Source organism: Aythya marila (assembly GCF_965140915.1).
Source record: "Aythya marila genome assembly, chromosome: 2".
In the NCBI taxonomy this organism is placed as follows: Eukaryota; Metazoa; Chordata; class Aves; order Anseriformes; family Anatidae; genus Aythya; species Aythya marila.
In genome coordinates this window covers 79768428-79788355 of record NC_139043.1, presented here as the reverse complement: position 1 = coordinate 79788355, position 19928 = coordinate 79768428, and the positions used below count along the sequence as shown (strand labels likewise).

General features: G+C 36.3%; 1 protein-coding gene across 5 annotated transcripts in view; it reads right to left on the bottom strand.

Annotated features, from left to right (window-relative positions):
* Positions 1–19928, bottom strand: part of RELCH (RAB11 binding and LisH domain, coiled-coil and HEAT repeat containing) — a 73632-nt gene that overhangs the window by 12378 nt on the left and 41326 nt on the right. For all 5 annotated transcript variants that reach the window (XR_014316911.1, XR_014316912.1, XR_014316913.1 and 2 more), the window contains exons 11-22: positions 19797–19909; positions 15179–15269; positions 10971–11042; positions 10010–10150; positions 9157–9321; positions 8187–8334; positions 5830–5986; positions 5295–5418; positions 4075–4123; positions 3620–3699; positions 2656–2762; positions 1950–2049 (exon numbers count right to left, since the gene is read on the bottom strand). Coding sequence is in view for 2 of the 5 variants with exons in the window: in XM_082753299.1 (XP_082609425.1) it covers positions 1950–2049; positions 2656–2762; positions 3620–3699; positions 4075–4123; positions 5295–5418; positions 5830–5986; positions 8187–8334; positions 9157–9321; positions 10010–10150; positions 10971–11042; positions 15179–15269; positions 19797–19909 (1347 nt within the window). In the remaining 3 variants the exon portion in view is untranslated. The remainder of the gene's footprint in view (positions 1–1949; positions 2050–2655; positions 2763–3619; positions 3700–4074; positions 4124–5294; positions 5419–5829; positions 5987–8186; positions 8335–9156; positions 9322–10009; positions 10151–10970; positions 11043–15178; positions 15270–19796; positions 19910–19928) is intronic.

Below are 19928 nucleotides of genomic sequence, written 5' to 3'. Positions count from 1 at the left end.
GTCATTCTGGACATATGTTCCTAACCTTGCACCTTAACAGACCAACAAAGTTTATAACTCAACTACCCACTTGTTCAAACCAGCATGGTCAAATCTGTTTGCATTGACATTTAAACGGGAAACTACTGACAGAAAACATTAACACACAGGAGCAAAAGAAACAGCTGGATGGGCAAAGCCACATAGCAGCACGTAAGGCTACAGTGAGACAGACAACACAAATTTTAAAAACCTCTTTTAATTGCTATAGAACAATGTGTGTTCATTACTTCAGACATAGTACACCTTAGAAACTGTAGCACAAAGCTTCCTGTCCCCAAAGGTGAGCAGTGACACAGACCTCTGCGTCCTTCTTGGCCACAACAGACTTTAAGGTTTGGTTAGGTGATTTTGCAGGCATTAATCACAGTGGTCTCTGTGCTGCTGCAGACCACTGCACTGGTCAGAATATTTATAGCACACACACAGCTGTCCTGCTGGTGACACGCTCTTCTGTCTTACTATCCAGTCATTATCATCTATCTTATCAGAGAATTGCTGGGCCTTGCTGGTGAGCAACCTCTGAGATGTCAGAAATTCCTTGAATGAAGGAATCTTCAAAAGTAAAACCAACTATCACCATCTCTGTACAGAGCTGACCTACATTGCCATGTATAAATACGTATGCTGTGGCTACTAAGTGGAAACATTATGAAAATCTATCAGTTGAGAAGAGTGTCCTCAATTAAGATGCCTCTGCATTAGTAAAAACTGAAATGTATTAGGAAACAAGCAGTCAAGCAGCATGCAGAACTACCTAAAAATAACCAATATGCAGTCGGAGTAGAAAACTGCAACTAAGCCAACAGCCTGTATTAACTGAAGTCTTTCATGCATTGACCAAAAATTGCCATCTCCTTTTTACAGGGAAAAATTAACAAATATAAAGTTGGATATTTTCAAGCAAAGTCAAACAACAGGTCTTGCCGTTGTTTAGTGCTTTATCTGCAATGACTTGCAAAATTGCAGTAGAGAAAACTAATGATTTTGGTTATACTAATTGCTCTGTTTTTGTGATTTGTGTTTGCAAATAGATACAAGATGGCAGATTCAGCTAGAACAAAAAGAAGGAATGAAAAAAATGAAAAAAAGATATTCTCTTTGTTCAGCAAGTAGAGTATGTTCCAGTGTTCCTGTATATGCCTTTTTTAATTAAAACTTGATAAAAACAAAGGCATGATATAGAAATAAAATCATACTTATTACCTAAAGGCAACATCCATGTTAACATCTAAAAATCTGTTCAGAATAAAAAGATGAAGTTTTCAATCTAGTAAATTAAGGAATTGTGTATTTAGCCAATCATGTATTTTTTTTTTGTAAAAATTAGAATCATTCATGTTTGTACCACCATATTTGGCACCAATGGAAACTAGTTTGAGCTACAATGCAGTGGACTGTTTGCATGCAGACAAATGTATTGAAAACCACTAACTTGTGAATTAGGCCACTGATGACGTGTTAACTAGCAAAAGCAAATGTTACAACTTGGAGAGAGATGCTTGCTTATATTTACATACAGACCTAAGCAAACACATTTGACAATGTATTTAATTCTGGTTTGAATACAAGTTTGCAATGAAATGCATTTTCATAATTAGAAAATGTTTTTCAGCATGCAATAATCAGAATGCAAAACCCAAGTCAGTAGCAGGTCAAAGAACACATACACGGTTACTACAGAAACATTTTGAAAGTGGCTAATGACAAACTGCTTAATGAAAGATGTGCTGTTGAATAATGAACAGATACAGAAACAACTGTACAACTTCCTGCTCCATCACATAGTACACAGCTTCTTGAAGCAATCTGTAATTTTCAAACATGTATCAATTTTATCTAAATCGCTATTTTTATATATACACTAAGGTTTCAAATAAGTCATCTAAAAAACTTTGGGTATCACTTACCTCAAACATTCTAGCAGCTGTGCATCGAACAAGAGCAGATGTATGGACAACTCCATACCATAAGACAGTTAACAGCAACTCGTGATAAGCTGGGTTTGCACTACAAGGTAACAGTTTGGCAATCAAAAGAACAGGACAAAAAATATCCCCAAACCCTGCATAAGTTCTTTGCTTACAAAAAACTGTCTCAAGAATCTATTGCTCAACTAGTCTAAGCCTCCAACTCTTATCCTTTATGAAGGATACATTTGCTCCATTCTGAAGAACATGTAACATTTACTGTCTAGAAAACAGGTTGCATTTTCAAGTTCATTTAAAAAAACACCTTATGTTTTTCAGTATATTACAACACTGAACTGAATGCAAACACATACATAGGACATACAGTAATAATATGGGAAACACTAAATGAATTCTTATTTTAACCTTAACATTTCTGTAGCTTCCTTTTTTTTTTTTTTTTTTTTTTCTGTGTGAGCAGGTTTGGTGTTTCTTTTTCACACTTATATTTTTGTTTTGTTTTATCACTACATTTTTAATACTTGAGATAAAATGTTTACATTTTCTGAAACACCAAGGAAAAGTGTAAGGATGTTCTTCATTCATCTGAAGCATCACAGTTAATAAAATTACAGCCAGATTGGGAGCTCTTAGTGAAAGCTTCTAATGCATTCAGTACCAGTCAAATCCATTGTATATTTTTTACCCCAGTTCCACAAAAGAAGCTTTCAGGCTATCAAGAGGAGCATGCGACAGTGAAAGCATGGTCATGACATCTTCCAAGAAGCCAACTAACAGCTTGCGGTCTTCTTCCTAAAGAAATACAACATTAAATGCAGTAGAACTGCTGTCATTGTGATGACCTACAGGTATGAAGAAGACAAACTAAGAGAGAAAAAATTAGATTTAGCATTTAATAATTTTCTTATGAATTTCAAAGATGTCCTTTTAGAACAAGAATCTTTCAAAGTAAACACAAGACTGTATTTTTCTATTTCATCAACTAAGCACATACTCCTGCACAAGAGTTTTCTTAAAGAAACTTAAAGCCAATTACTTGAGCACTTTCATGGCTCCTGACAGTTTGTGATTGCTCACAGTCCACTCACTGCAAGAAATTTAAGTCCATCTGTGAGATGATGTAGGGTTTTGTAAGCCACGTAAGTGCCAGTCCATAGCTGCTGCGTACTGGAGGATTAGGGAGTATTATTTATGGAGTGTTTATTTTAGTCCTAGGTAACACTAAAATTTTAAGACTCCAACTGTGCTCAAAATAGCAATTTACCTGCTTATTTATTTCAGAGACTGTTGCAAAATTATGGCTTGCAAGGGGCACAGTTAAATAGCCAAGAACCCATTTACTGAACATCCCAAATATTTCTGATAAAGGCACATTGCAGTTGCTAATGTCTAAGAGTCAGAAACTAAGATTTAGTGAATTCAGGTTTTAACACTGGTGACTACTGCCTAAATGTAGTAGATGACCTACCTTGGAAACTTTTTAAAATGCACCTACAGCTACCTACTTGTCTATTACCTTCAAAGCATGAGAGCATTAGAAGTTTTCAGAGAAAGCGGTGTGTTTTCTTAAATATATTCTGTTTTTGTCTGGGAGAATAAATGTATGGTATTATGTGAAATTTAACAAAGAAACAGAAAAACAAACCTACCTGAATATAGCACGTAAGGACCCCTGTTGCATAGATGGGAACTGTGGCTTTTGTTAGCACTCCGTTGCCTGCTGTGGAATCTAATGGAACACACAGTGAAGAATTCAGTTTTCTTACGTACATATATAAAGTAAAAGATTTTTGCACTGTAAGAGTGTGTGCATATATATATATTTTCATCTTTATATATACACATAAAGAATGTATATACGTATACATGCATGCCAAAATAATGCTCGACTGGTATTTGGATTTGAGATTTTATTTACAATTTACACACACACAGCGTACAACTTCAGTGTTTCGTTCAGATTAAGATGAGATTTTCAATATTTCAGAAAGATGAAAAATTTGAGAACTGTGGTGCGAAAATGTTATTTGAACAGGAGAGAAACATTTTTTTTCCAGCTGCTGCTTAGATCAATTTTTATTCATTTGAATAAAACATTACTCACCTATGTTTTCCTCAGACAGTCTTAAGATTTCTTGGAACTGTGGTTTTACCTACGTAAAGGATTATGAAACCCACATAAGAAAAGCTGTTGGTAGTGTCAATTTACTTTCAAAAAATTAAGACAACAAATCCAGAAAAGAACATTTCGAAAACATGTAAAGAAAAAATAAAACCTTTAAAAAACATAGCCTTTTGCCACAATTTGAAATATGATAAAGAGAATAAAAATTTCTGCTGAGTACCCACTTAGTAGCTACCATTGAGGTAGGAGCATTTAGCACTCTTGTTTTTAAGAGCTGATGTCTTTTGTCACTTTGCTTAACTGGGCCTCAGGGTTTACAGTTCTACCTAGCTATATGTAAAAGAAATAAATAAAGGAATAATTTTTGTATGTGTGTTTTTTTTTTTTTGTTCATGGAGTGTTCTCTTCCAAAACATCGCTGTGATCATCAATACTGAAACACTTTTATGTAAGCAAGAATTGCAGAGATAACCTACAGATGAGGCTTTTTGAAGACCAGAGTGATTTTAACTTTCCCTATGGAATCTACACATTGTAGGTTCACACAGAATGTTAACCTTGTTTTTTAATTTTACTTTAGATAATCCAGTATTTTAGCATTTCCCTTTAAAATATTTTCAATTAATATTCAGAATTAACTAACTTCTCAATTAGTATTCAGAAGTTATTGTATTGAGAAAAAAAGTGATAAAATTCTTTGAAGTTTATCAAACTTCATTGATAAAAAAAAACATTCAGATATAATCTGTAAAAACTATTTTCAGCAGAGAATATGCATTTTATATTACTGATCAAGTATAGGATGGAGTGTTTATATGTGTCACAAACAATGGACAGTATGCTGTTCTCAAGAAAGAAAATTGAGAAATCAGTAGAATTAGAATGATCTCTCCTACTCTGTATGCCACTCACAAAGCACGTCTGAAGAAATCAGTTAAAAAACCCTTGCACATTAGGCAAAATGAGAAGGCCTTTCTGAAATGCTCATTGACTAAAAAACATAAAACAAAAAGATGCAAAAGACAGTTTAAAAAAGATCAGGCTTAAAAGTACTTACAGAAAAGCATACATATATATTTGTATGTGGCATACAAATACAAATGTCAAATAGAACATGGATACTCAAACATACTATAAATATGGATAGTATATATTATCAAGGTACTTTTTTGGTAGAGCATTTCAAAGTACTTTCTTACCTTAGTGTTTGTAAAAATTTTCCCAAATGTCCTACAAAGTCTCCAGAAAAATCTAGAGAACTCATGGACACATGCAGTTGATGCTACATTGATCTTGCCAACTATTTCTATAAGCTGTGGTAGCCTAAAAAATCAGGATTAAAAAGAATATTAGAAACCACTTTGATCTTTTGCTTCTTTCCAGTTATATTTGTATAGATTTACTGTTTATGCTAATAAATACACATATTAAGTGCTACTGGTTCTAATCAAATTATCTACATGTTCTGTACAATTCCTAACTGTTGAAGAAAGCAAGGTTTTAAATGTCAGAAAAGTTATCTATGCATTCTGTTAGATAGCTGAATCTTCTGACTGTAATCAAAGATAATCCAGAATGCAATTAAAAAAATCTATCCATTTCTCTTTAAAAATTAGTAATTCTTAAACGCAATCATACTTAAAACCTTTATGTTTTGTACTGCTAAACAAAGCCATGCTGAAGAACTATCAATTTTGACCATTTTTAGGAATCCTAAGGTGGAAATTAACTCACAGTTGATTTACTACCCATAGCAGAGTCTCCCAGCCAGTGGTACCCTCATGTTCTAGCTGGTAGTCGTAAAGTTGCAACAGCACCGCCAATTGTTCACGGCTTCCAATGATGATGGCCACATCCTGAAGGGGTGATGCGGGTCGGGGAAATCTAGTGACTGTAACAGCAGAGAACAAGCAGACATGAACAAAATAAGATGAAAATACCTTGGGGGTCATCTCAACAGATAGCCAAGGAAGTCTGAAACTCTTTAGAAACTTCTGTTTATCAAGTTATGTTTTAAAAATCAGTTTGTTAAATATAACTCTAAAGAGATTACATAACCCTCACTTAAGAAAACGCCAAGATTGCAGGTGATTCCAGAGATCACGCTGCAGATTTATTGTAGAATGACTACAAGACAAGGTCTCTTGATTTCTTCTGCTAAGCTTTAATCATCAGACTGCTCCATCTTTACACTTCAAGTAATTTTTGAGGAGATGGGGTAGTGGGTGGGCACCACCAAGCATTTGAATCATCAGAAGAGAGGAATTTACAAAGAAAAAGCAAGACCTCCAAAAATTCTACACCATTAAAATATCTGGGGCAGAAAGTCTGCTCCACCAACATTTCTTCTATTTCTCTCAATTTATGCCAAGCATACTTAAAATTATTCAGCAATGAAGTTAAGTGACAAGTACATAACCTTTCCTACTGTGGAATTCAAGAAAAACTTGCCGTTCCAGCAGTGCTATGGGATTAGTGAAAAGTACATGTACATGAGATTTTTTCTTCCACTTCTGTGGAGGAAGCAACTCTCTGACTATGTTAAAGCCTGAAATTTTTGAATTCCTTATTTAAGCACTAGCAACTCAGGGAAAATGTACTCATCTTCAAATGACTCAGGTCAGCTGGCAGAACTTTACTGTGGCATGGCTAACACTTTTACATTAATGCATATATCATACCACTTGCTCCTTTCCAAATTCCCCTTTAAATGTAAAGTTGTTACCCATTCTTTGAATCTTGACACATATCACTGTGAACAGCATGTAGCAGGTATTACCAGTAAAATCTTTAAACAGTATTCACAATGGAAGAAAACACTCTATAGGCTGGGAGTGCTGATCTAAGTGTAACTTCAGTAATAGGCCGTTCAGTCTGCCACGGTAATTACATAGACACATAAGAGATGGTGAAAGCTCCTGAACTAGGCTGTATGTTTCATACTTGGAAAAATCTTTTATTTGTAAGAATTCACTAAATCTGATGACAGCCTTCTTGAACTATTATTGGCTATTTGTGGACAACAGTTCTTCAGAAACCTTTACGAAGTCCAATTAAGGGTTGTTTTGCTTCCTCAAAAGATTCTTTTGAGAAGTAGAGAGAAATACTCTGAGATGAAATAATGAAAACTATTTTTTGGCAATAATCAAGTGGCTCACGCATAGGAAAGACTGGAAAAAGGAAACATTGCTTAAGATTTTACTAAGGGCAGCCCAAATGTAAAAAAGCATAGAGGGCAAATCAGAAGGCAAAACCTTATTTCCTTCCCCCTTTCCTCCCATTTCATATTTTGTATTAGAACAGTGAAGTATTTTGCTGCAAGATTGTCACAGAATTACATAAAATGATGTCACTAGGCACACAGAAGCCATTTTGCCTATAACCTACACTACGGAACACTGCTAGGTAACTAAAGAAATTTTAGCCAAAAAATCCTGAGAGAGATAATTTAGTTCTCCTTTCTTCTACTGATAATCATTTTGTACATACCCATGTCTTACATATTTCTTCTGTATCAATAAACTGATGTTTGTAATTAGTTAAATAGCTGAGAAAGGTTTTTTTGAACATTGACTTATTTCATAGCAATGGAGTAGGAGTGGGGGGATGAGGGAAGGAAGTAGAAAGACTTTTTCCCAAAAAGGGAAAAAACAGAACAAAAAAAAAGTCATGACAAATCTTCCTATGTTGGAATCTAGCTTTTTAAAGAACAGTAATTCTCTCCATCAACTCAGTCACATTAAAGGAAGTTCATAACACAACAGAGGTTCCCTGAACTTCTCTCTCTGTTCTTGCTACATCTGAAAATATAACAAAAAAACAGGTAGAGTAGAAAAAAAGGTTGGGGACAGGAACTTAGATTATCATCTTATAGACAGCGTGATATTAAAAAAGCAACACCACTGAAGTTTATGCATAAATTCTGCAACTTATGTTTTTGTACTAACCCTAAGTATTTGAAAATTCCAGGTAAATGTGGACTATGCACGATTCCTGAAATTTCATCTTTGCATGTAACACTGATTTGAGATTTGTCACTGAATTATACTTACGTTTCCCAAAATTTCACTTATCATAAATTCATCATTTACCTTCTATCTGTGGTACTTCTCCCTGAAGCTTAGCCTTGCTTGCGAAAGGTGCATTCTGTAGCACCAATGCAAACAATGAAGGAATCAGTGACTGCAAAGCAGACAGATACATGTGGAGCTTATGTTCGTCCAAGCCATGTTCTCCTTCCTGAAACAAACAGGACATTTAAAATTTCAGGTTGGATGCACTTGTGATGAACTCCTACACAGAAATGTTAATTATATAGTAATATATCCTGACCACAAGTGTACTTTGTGTCACCACCCAAACACCCTTCTCACCCTTAGGATACTTCTCAAAAGAATTAAGCAGCAAAGCCTTTGGCATTTAGTGGCTCACATCATTGAACATCAATATTCTGAAAGAACATTTTTCAGCACATTTTGAAAAATGGGACTCTTTCATCTCAAGGATCAATGCATCAAAAAATTGAATAAACAAGTTACATGTACTTTGGAAATTGGCAGCTTGGTTAAGAATGTTAAATTGTATGAGATATCCTATTTCCCAGAGCTTTCCAGGTATCTACCCCAAGGCACACTTGCAGACAAACAGACTCAAAACTACAAAACACGTAATTAAACCATTCAATTGTCCTTCTTCTGGTGTGCAATAAATACTGCACTTTATTAAAAGCTACACTGTGTGATACTTAAAAACAATGTAAATACAGGACAAGTATTCAGAAAAAAACACACACCATCTGGTCACAGAATTGAGTAAACTTCTTCTGAAATGCACATTGATTATTGGGCTATAAAACAAAATGTTGTTAAAGAAGCATCTGTTTCGTTTGTTCTTTTTTTGTTTTCTTCCCATTTTGAAGCACAAATAAATATTAGAGTTACAAAAAAAAAATCTCCAGAAAGTTGCTAACATAAGTAGCCATTTCTTGTGTTTTTAAAAAGTCAGTATATGTACCCAAGATACAAAGAAAACTCTCCAGTGTAGAAACAGCTGAACACATACCCTGAGCAGTTTTTCAATTTTATTAAGCAGTGTAGGTATAAGATGGAACTGTAAATTTCCCAGCTCTGTTGTCCAGGCAGCATATGCAGGTAAAAATACCTGATGTGTTGCACTAACTACGCGTTCTGAAGGGTCTCCTAAAGCCGAAAGCAGCAGTTCAAAGCCCTGAAAAAAAAATTAAGAATATAACGACTTTTCCTACAATTTGTGCTAAAGATAGCTACGCAAAATATGCACAAACTAGAAAAAAAATCACCCATTGTAAAACTTTTACACTAATAAAAAGTAAACTAAAGTAATATATTGAGGCCTCTCAACATACATTCCCACTTCATCTGCAAAGGCGAACAACACGTAGTCCAATAACCTTGCTAGTGTTTTTTTACCGTCAAGTTATCAGAATTATTACAAACATATTTTACCACTCCACCCTCAAAAACTCATGACAGGAAGAGAAATTCTTCACTTTCAAGAACTTTAAATATTATTAGCTAGCATTAATAACAACTACAAGTAGGCTTTGTTGCAGTAGATGAATCTTTGCTAGCAAATGATGATTTCAAACTGGCTAATAGTATCAGGTGGGCAATGAAGTGTTATCTTCTTGAAAGTGAATTATGAATTATTAAAGAAGCTTCTGTATGAAGCTTACACCCAAGGTTTTAATGACACTTTTAAGTATTGGCTTTCTTTTCAGTCTCAGTGATACAATAAAAATCAGCATCCATATAAACCATGAACATTTAAAGGTATCAGGAACTGTTTAATAAAAATATTTAAAATTATGTATTTCCTGCTCACGAAATAAATACAAAACACATTTCATAGACACAGAACCCAACTCAAACTGTACCTGTTGATATTTGTCTGGATCGTCGATATATCCCATAATGATGCCAAGGCTTTTGATCACAGCTTCTCGTACCAGATCTGCCTTATCTTCCATTAGCATTTGCTGCAGCATGGAAAGTACTAATGAACTACGAATTTCCTTCTGTTTGCAGAGAAGAAAAATTCGTGTTAAATCCAATAAACAAGACACGCTGGTTCATATCATTTTTTATAAATAATTTGCCCTTCTATTAGTGTTCACAAACAACAATCCCTTCCTCCAACTATGGATTCCCTTCTGAATACTATGCATTCAGCTGCCAAAATAGAAGATGAATTAAAATAAAGTTTCAGTAGCCTCATTAGAGAGCCTTTTGTCCTACTAAGCACAGAACTGGAGTCCTTTAACTCATATGGAAACACGTACCAGAAATAACTGACAGCAAAATACTACTATAGGCCTAGATTTAGAAGAGTACTTAAAACAGAATCCTTAATCATTTTATTGCTAAATTGGAGAAGTAGGTTTTTAATTACGATTATTTTCATCTTTGTCTGAAGCTTCAAATTCTAGTTGGCCACTGACCAAACTTTGCTGCCTCTTTTGACTAGCAGCACTCTTCATGTCAAACATTCCACAGTGTCCAAAGAACTCTGTTACTGGGTGCCAATTATTTTTTCAGTGATGATTTCCTTAAAGGTAGTTAGGATCAATTACTTCATGTTTTCTGAAGCAAAGATGATTTTATCAGGCCACACTGGTTGTTAAGACACGTTATAGCTACACTGACCTGCTCTCCTCTATAATAATACATATCCTCCTTATTGAACCTCCTCTATGTGACAAAGTAGAAGATAACGTGACTGTCTACACTTAACATCCACCCTCGGCTGTATTTAAAAAGGTAACAGATGTTTATGTCAAGCAACAGATTTTAATCTAAGTTTCATGAAAAGTATTAAGAGTCATTATTAATACTTACTGGAAGGTAAGGTGCTAGAGCTCCACAAGACTCTGCTACCAGTAGCCGTCTCTCTGGGTATTTGTGGTTGATCTGGTGAGGAGAAACAGAATGGCTATTTGCTTTGCAGAAACCAGTATTCAAAATGTGGTTAGAATGAACTGCAACAGAGGGATGTGTGTGCACCTCTTAGATAAACATAGGCTGTGCCTGTAAAAGTTGCATATGGGTACAAAGCAGCCTCAAATTCTTGCACTGAGGCATAGAGGCAGGGCAGATACAGCCTTCTCCTGTAAGTCAGAGCTTACTGTAAGAGAAGAAGCTGAGAAACATGTATGGAAACGCAGTAAAAATACGGGTAGAAAGCAGTGCATGGGTTGCTGGACTCACAGAAAATATTCTCCAAAGAATATGAGTAACTTGGGAGCTGGAAGATCCTGAAATATGTCTCGTCCTCTAAGAACTACACAAGTGCCCTCTAGTGATCTGAGCCAACCATTGTAGCATAGCTGCCCGGGTCTTGCCAAGCAGTCGGGGTCAGGAGAGGACACAAATACTAAGCCTAAAAGTATTTGCATACTTTTGAAGTTCTGTTCCCATGAACGTGTCACGTCTCTAAGATGTGACTGAGCACAGTTCCTGTTCTCAAGAGCCTCTAACTCCTGTGCTGCCTACCTTCCCTTTCCAAAGGCCATTTGAAAATTCTGCCACAGAAATTTGATATTGACACTTCTGAAAGAAGTTCGCATCCTGGCGGAATCAGCTTTAATGTCCAGTGAGAGAAGAGCACTAATGGCTGTGCAATGAAAAACAGGTAATATGTTTCAATACACCTTGTGAATAAAAAAAATTTAGGGCAAAACAATGACGGGAAAAGTGAATAGTTTAATCCTGTCAGGTAAAACAGGATATGCATTTGGTGTGACTATTCCTTTTTCTCTTGCTGTGCAGAGGACCAGCTATCTTACCATGGAAAAGACCAAGGTAGTGCTGCCATCTGTGTCTTGGCCTTTACCGGGCAGACTTCTCTTCAGCAATCCCAGGTCCCTAAAAACCATGGGACACTTTGGAGCCAGGAAGACTTACCCTTGGGAGAAAATGATCAGGTTAGGAAACATTTAAACAAATTGGACACATAGGAGTCTATGGACCTTGGTGGGATATACCCCTGAATGCTAAAAGAGCTGACTGCTGTCGTGGCAAGACCACTCTTGACAAACACTGAATGGCTGTTGCAATGGGGGAGGTTCCTGAGCACTGGAAGAAACCAAACGTGACTGCTATCTTCAAGAAGGACAAGACAGAAGATCCAGGGAACTACTGATCAGTCTGCCTTACCTCACTGTCTGGAAAAGCATTGGAGCAATTCATCCCAGAAACCACAAGAACATGATTGGGAATCATGTTCTTCAAGTCAGCATGGATTTGGGTAGGAAAACCCACACTTGATCAGCCCTATAGCCTTTTAAGATGAGATCACTGCCTCAGAGAATACGGAGAAAGCAGCGGATGTTGCTTATCTTGACTTCAGGAAGGCTTTTGATACTGCCTCCCATAGCATCTTCACATATAAACTGATGAAGTCTGGGCTCGACAAGTGCGCAGTGAGGCAGACAGAAACCAGGCTGAACTAATTGCAGGCTCAAACGGTTGTGACCAGAAGCACAAAGTCCAGCAGAGGGGGGTCAGTCCCCAGTGCAATGCCCCAAGGGGTGATTCCACGGCCAGTAAGGAAGATGTGTGACAAAGTGTTGCACCCAAGCAGAAATAAGTCCCATGCACAGGGCCAGGCTCAGGGCCAACTGGCTGGAGAGCTGCTCAGCAGAGTGACCCAGAGGGCCTGGTGGATACCAAGCTGAGCTCACAACACACCCTCACAGCCAAGAAGGTATAGGGTATTCTGGGCAGCAGTAGGATGACCATAATGGGTAGGTAAGGAAAATGGTTCTTCTTCTCTCCTCAGCACTGGTGATATCAAATATGGAGTGCTGTGTACAGTTCTGGGCTCCCCAGCGAGAGAGACATGGACATTTTAGCAAGTCCAGCAGAAAGATAAGACAATTAAGAGATAGGAGCATCTGATATATGGGGGGAAGCTGAGAGAGGTGGGTTTGTTTCATCTTGGGAAGGGAAATCTCTGAAGATACATCATGCATGTGAAGCAAACTGAACCATCAAGCATGAAAGAACTTCTTGAGTGTCTTCGATAATTTTTATTATTTTTTTTTGGCATTCATACACCAACAGGGCACCTGTAATATTTTGCAAGCATGGAGATTTAGATTTCATAGATGACAAACACTATGGCCCTATATCAGGCTGCTTTTAATACTTAAGCCAAAGATACCATTAGTTTTATGTGGCAACTTTCTAAACACAAAGTCCATACTGGTAATAGACATACACTCCACTTCCTGAACCTCTGCCTACTTGGGGGAAATTGCAAATACTCACTGCATCTGGTTTAGGCAGAGTGGTAAGGCAATATAAATATTGCCCCTGTTACTGCAAAGACATACTGACATACTGGAAAGGAAAATAGAAAAAGACTCAAGTTTCTCTAATGCTTGTTCAGGGAAGATTGCTAGTCCATGACAATGTAAACGTAACTGTAAATTGATTATCATTTCTTTTCTTTTGTCTTTAATTTGTAGTACTACATTTTTTGGAAACCAGTTAATTGGTCACTAGCTGTTAGGGAACTTTTAGCATCCACAGAGCCTTGATCTAAACTCAGATGAGCAAGCCAGAAAATTCTACATGTAGAGCTGTGAACAGCAGGTAGAAATATTGCAAAGACTAGCTTGAGATCCAGAGTATGCAGATAAAAATGCTGATTGTTCTGAAAGCCCAGTCCTTTGCATCTGTAAATACATTTTGGTTGGAGCCCAACTACATTAACCCCTTCAAAATTAAGGGATTAGGGGCATCTACTGAGAGAAAGTAGAAAATCATACTGTATGGGTACTTCTGAGTTCTTTCCACAAAATCATTTTTGTGACAATGAGATTCAGCTAGTATTTTGCTGGAGAAAATGCTGACCTGGGCTCAGTACCGCAAACAAAGTCTGGCAAACTGCATGAGATAAATGCATGATGTCATACGGCTTGGCAGCCGGATACGCTGCACTGTCACAGTTGGACTGGTTTGTCTTGTGCATCAGCAATTATCAGGAAACTGGAACGATGAAGATGGGCTCTTATTGAAGTGAGACTGGTTCCTCTAGAAACTGTTTAACTTTCATGAGAAGGACTAAGAAAACAAAACAAGGTTTGAGTTTAACTGCTGTGGGTCTTTCCTTTAATCAACGGATAAATTAGTCATACACATAAGCACAAATGCTACATCTAATATGCACTTGCACTGTCAGAAAGCATTAAGGCAATTAAAAATTGGACTTCATTGTGAAACAGAGATGGCTGAGTTATGCATGTGGAGAAACAGGAGACAATTATCAGACCAGAAAGACGGGGCCATCAAAGCAAGCATTACAACTCTTGTCATAGCTTAATTATTCACCGTCTTTTAGGTGATGAAATCTCTTTCCTTCCTAATGGTAGGAAAAATAAAGATTTTCACCCGAACTCATCTTGCTCTGTTTATGTGTCTCAGAAAGATCATTCAGTTTGGTTGTTCGGTTCTTTCTGTTAATTCAGACTATCTGTAGAAAAGGTCACTGTGATTCTAGAAGTCACATTGTAAGCTTCAGGCTGGTCTTGGAGGTGTAAGCCATCTATACTCCTGACTACATTAATCTTTAATTTTCTGTTGAAGAATTTAAACTAGCTGAAGCGTGGATACTGCTCCAAGGACTTATTAATTACAATGTAAAAGTCATCAAGTTATATCTTTGAATGCAAATGGATTTCCAACAGTCTGGAAATGACTGTTTGAAATTTATAAACACACCTACTTGGCAATAGGTTAGACAGCACTGCTGATGAAGGTGTGCCTATCTGCATTTCTATATAACATGCAGGTCTGTGATGTACAGATACCTAGAATCTCCAGATACGCTTGATCAAATTTTCTGTTTCTGAATTCTCTTCCATGTTACATAAAGGTATATATAATGATGACAAAGATCATCCAAATACATCTCTGAAAAATTCCTTGAACAGACATTTATTGAAAAACAAAACTAAAACAACCTCCCCTTCAGCAAATAAAACCCAACATTTATGAAGTTGTAACTAACTTACTAGTGTAAAGCACAAAATAAGCATTACCTGTTCCCAACACTGTGGTAAAAGCTCAGCTTCTACACGTGTTGGTCCAACATGTCGGGCAAACGCCACGCAACCGGTCAGTATCATCTGTCTGAAAACATAAGTTTAAAAAATTTAATCTGTTTATAAAGAGAAGCTCTATAACATGAGATGCCCTAATTCTTTAGGTTAGGAAAAATGGGTATAGTCAGGCAACAGGTAATTATCTACAGTCAAAATCTCATTCCATATGCACTGACTGAAAGGCTAAATCTTAAACTGAAAGCCATTATATTGTTTTCTACTTAATATGCCTTTTCAAGAAACTAGTAGATCCAAAACGCAAAGGACCAAAGCCTGAAAATCTCTGACAGGGGAACCCCTGAGCACTCATTTCCTAATGTTTGAGATCAGGAATATCTAACTAAATCTCTGATACAAGTCTGAATTCCGAATACCATGATTCACCATGCAATAACAAGATCTAAGTTTATTAACACTACCTACTGCTTTTATTTAGAAGCATCTGTTGGTTTGAATGACCTTTGTTCAAAGTCATTTCGTTCTTTCACGAAATGGTCTTGCAACATTCTAATATGCAAGCTACTGTCATCTCTCCCAAAATACTGGACTTTACTCTTGTCAGAAATCTTCAAAAGCCCATTATGGAAAGGACACAATCAATCTGATTTCTATTTATATTCTTGCTAAAAAAAAACACAACAAAAACAATTTAGGAGATTTAGAAATACTAATTCCTAAATGATTATTATTTACTATTAGGATCCAAAAAAACTTAAAATATAAATGACCTTTTGACCAATCCATGCAATCAGCTGGGTGAGTAACTTCAGGAACTGTGTGAGGTCAGAAATCCCTCATCATACCTACATTTCAGACATTTGAAGAACCACCTTCCTCACAAACAGCTATACACAAAATAAGGTTCTACTGTAGATAAAGAAGTAAAATTTAACGTAAACTTGAGACAGTCATTTTATCATTTACAGTCATTTACAGTCAGATTAGAATACTACTGAATTTGTTCACTAATACTTTGCAGAAGGCAAGACAGAATTAATCTGATACCATTTCAGTGCCATGTCTGAACTCCTGAACATTTACTGCAGCTAACAGTACGCCCTTAAGGTTGAAAGGCAGAGATTCTGCTGATTATTTCTTAACCAGTAATACAACATACTCCTCCATCAAAAGGAGACGCGTTCACTTTCAGAATATTTACAAGGAGAAATAGTCTACCTAAAAGATTTTTTTCCTAGCATGCTTTAGGCCAAACAACACAAGCTTATTATTTTTTTTTTTTTTTTAATAATTTTTTAGTTTCTCTACCACGTACAGTGAACTAGACCTTTGATCAAGGTAAAAGGCTTGGGGAAAAAACAAAAACATAACGATTAGATAAGACTCGAGAAATCAAAAGCTGATGTTGTGCTAGCAATATGGAGACAAAAGACTGTGGCAATTCCAAGTTCTACAACAAACAAGAGAAATTCCTGACCTACACACTGCACCTAATCACAGAATTGGGCAACAGAGTATACTTTCTTAATATACTAATAGCAAATAGCAGGATACAGTACTCATGTGAAATCTACTGCATCAGACAAAGGGAAAAAAACTCGAAAAACTTTAATGAAATCTCAAAATTAATGCAGACTTCCGTTTTGCCTTGGCGATAAAGTTGGGAGCTTTCAGATATTGCAAAACTATTCAAAAATAATGTTTGGCATATTTTAGTATAATCATCCTTCAAGTATGTGACAACAGTCGGTATTTCAGGGAAAGGAAAGGTTGAAAGGAACTCAATGACAAATTATTGAAGCAAAATACTTTAACACTGAACTCTTCCAGAAGTTGCTGTCTAGACTAGATATGGGGCAAAATGTATTTCTATTTATTGTCAAGATGCTCTCTTTTGTTAACACGATGTTGAGAAGGCTTTCCACAAACAGCTCTCTTCAGCTTACGTGCTTACGATCCTCTAGACGGGAACATAAAGCCAATCAGTACTACTCAGCTTCATCAGTACAAAAACCAAAGTGAAATCAAGAATCAGACTCAAGGAACATAGCAAGAGTTAAGAGCACAGCTTAACACTTCTTAGCTCTTCCCAGAGGTTTTAGAAAGTGGCTGCACGCACTGGTTAACAGTTTAGTCTTATAATACACAGTACAGAGTCTTTTGTTACACCTGAAGTTTACACTAAAAACTTGCTTACAAGAGCTTTCCATCAAATGTCAACAAATTACATGAATTCTGCATGAAGTGGCATCATATGACCCAAGAAAACTCATACTAGTCCCACTAAGTGTAATGTATTTTAATTTTTCTTCAGTAAGAGAGCTGTTTCTACATATATTATGCTTGGAGATCTTCTCAAGAGTTTACATTTCAATCTATGTTTTAACCTTGTCCTAAAAGACCCCAACAATAAACTACTTTCTTCATGGCTCCCTGGCTTCCAAAAATGACATAATTGTCCAAAAAGCAGTTCAAGTAAAGCTAACACGTATTTGCTTGCAGAAGAGAATTTGATACACATTTGGAAAAGCCAAACAGTAAATTAATGATCAGAGCCTTGAGTATAAAAGTGGGCTTGTTAAATATTACAAATGTACAAGACTATGGTGATATGCTACGTCTGCAAGCACCAAAATGCCTTGTACAGGGGCAAGGACAACACAAGCTTTCTGACTAACTGTTAGCATACTTTACAAGGTCAAATATTTATAGTAAGCAGCACGTTTATTTTAATGGGTTGCTCACTAAAAATGCGATGCCATATTTCAGTCTCCTACATTTAACAAACTAAAAAAGTCAGCTTATCATCTGCTACTTTAATGTATAATGTAGGCCTGTACAGCGTAGCAGCAGGTGACTGAGTAACATAAGAGCTAATTAACATCATCGTCCTGGTGATTAAACCTGAATGTCTTTGCTCACTTGATAGCACGCAAGACTGCTAAAACATTATTTAAACTTACTTAGATAAAAAGCAAGCATTAATAATATACTTCGATAAAAATGTGATATAAAAAATTACCAACTGAAACAAGCTCTGAAAATGTATTTCCCAATTTTTATTCAGAATCTTTTCTTTGATGGAGATTATTCTTCAGTAAGGTGCTGTGGTGACGTGAAAATTGACTACAACTTACTTGTGTGTAAATAAATCATGCATACACGGCATGTACCCCTCTGCTGTCCAGGGAATATAGCAGAATACTCTTCCCAAATTTATTATGAAAACAAGTTAGAAATTTATATCTGAAAATGATACTTCACAGCAAAGATTGAACAAATTTAAGGAAAAAGCAAGTTGGATTTTCATCCTTTTTAGCTGCTGAAAATGACATACCCAACAGCAGCTAACCAGGTGTATGAAAAATCAACTTGATAGGCCACTGACCTTGTGACAAATCAACTACAAGGGACTAGAAGTGAGATGCAGCTTCCTGCCCCCCTCAGTCACAGAACAGTTTTAGCTTCACAATGTGCACGGGACACTGAAAACATTTTAGAGAACTGTACACTTTTCAGGAGCAATTTCCTGATGGACCTGAAGTAGAACAAGGACTGCTTCTTTATGTCATTTCAACCTGCATGGTGCCACTGTACTACAAGTTAACTTATTTATTTATACTTTTGTGTCTGTTTTAGTCTCCAAGCCATCTCTTTCGATTACACATCATCACTATATTTTAACATGGGAACAATTTAAAAAGAAACCAGAACACTTGGGTTTCAGAGATTCTCAAAAGAAACACGTTTGGCTTATTTCATTAAAGCCTATTTTGTCTGAAGACAGAATAGAGAAGCAACAGATACAACTGCTTTACAGTAACTCTGAATAAAATAATGGAAGAGCTACAAATCACCAAATATGAAAAAACTTTCCATAATTAAAGAAAACATACCAGCTAGGATACAGACTTTCAACCTTAAGGATCTTAATCTTACCCAGATGGGTACAGAGTCAGACACTGACTACTAAAAAAGAATTACATTTATAAAACTAAAAACAATATTTTGTTTCAAAGTCTTAACTAAAATAAAACAAAGCTCTTAATGCTTGTCAAAACTAAATAATTTGCTTCAGACTTCTGAATTTTTATTACTACTATAGTACTGAACAACAAAAAGAGTACTATTTTCCTCCAACTATTTTCCCATGCTAAATAAACATGGTATTTTAGCTCACAAACATATGAGAAACTAAAACGCACTAAGAGAGGAGTTTAAAAAAGCTGCTTTGATTCCTCTATCTACCACTACTAAGAAGTAGGATCTCTAAGAAGTAGGATGCTAAATTAAGAAGCAGGATCCTAAAGTTTATTTTTACAGAACATCCCAGTACATCCTTAAGGCAGAAAGGGACTGAAATGCTACACTGCAGCTAACCAAGCACATTCTTGCATTTCAGTAACTAGAAAGTACAAGTTATAGAAATGGAAAGCCCCAAAGTCCACACAAATTTGTCACCATTGTACCAACAAAATATCAGCTTCAGTGAAACTTGCTTAAAATCATCCAGTAATATCCAATTTCTATTAGTTCAGCTTCTTTGACAAAGAAAAAATGTTCTTTCTTGTCTGGCAAGACACGAACGCAAACACACCTTTGCTCATCATCTGGCCGTTTGATCAAATTGAACAGGATGTGTAGAAGCTGATCTCTCTCTTTGGGTTCAGGATGGAGGCAGGCCGTACACAGGATGAGTGGGATCAGTTCCTAAAAAGTTGCAAGTAGG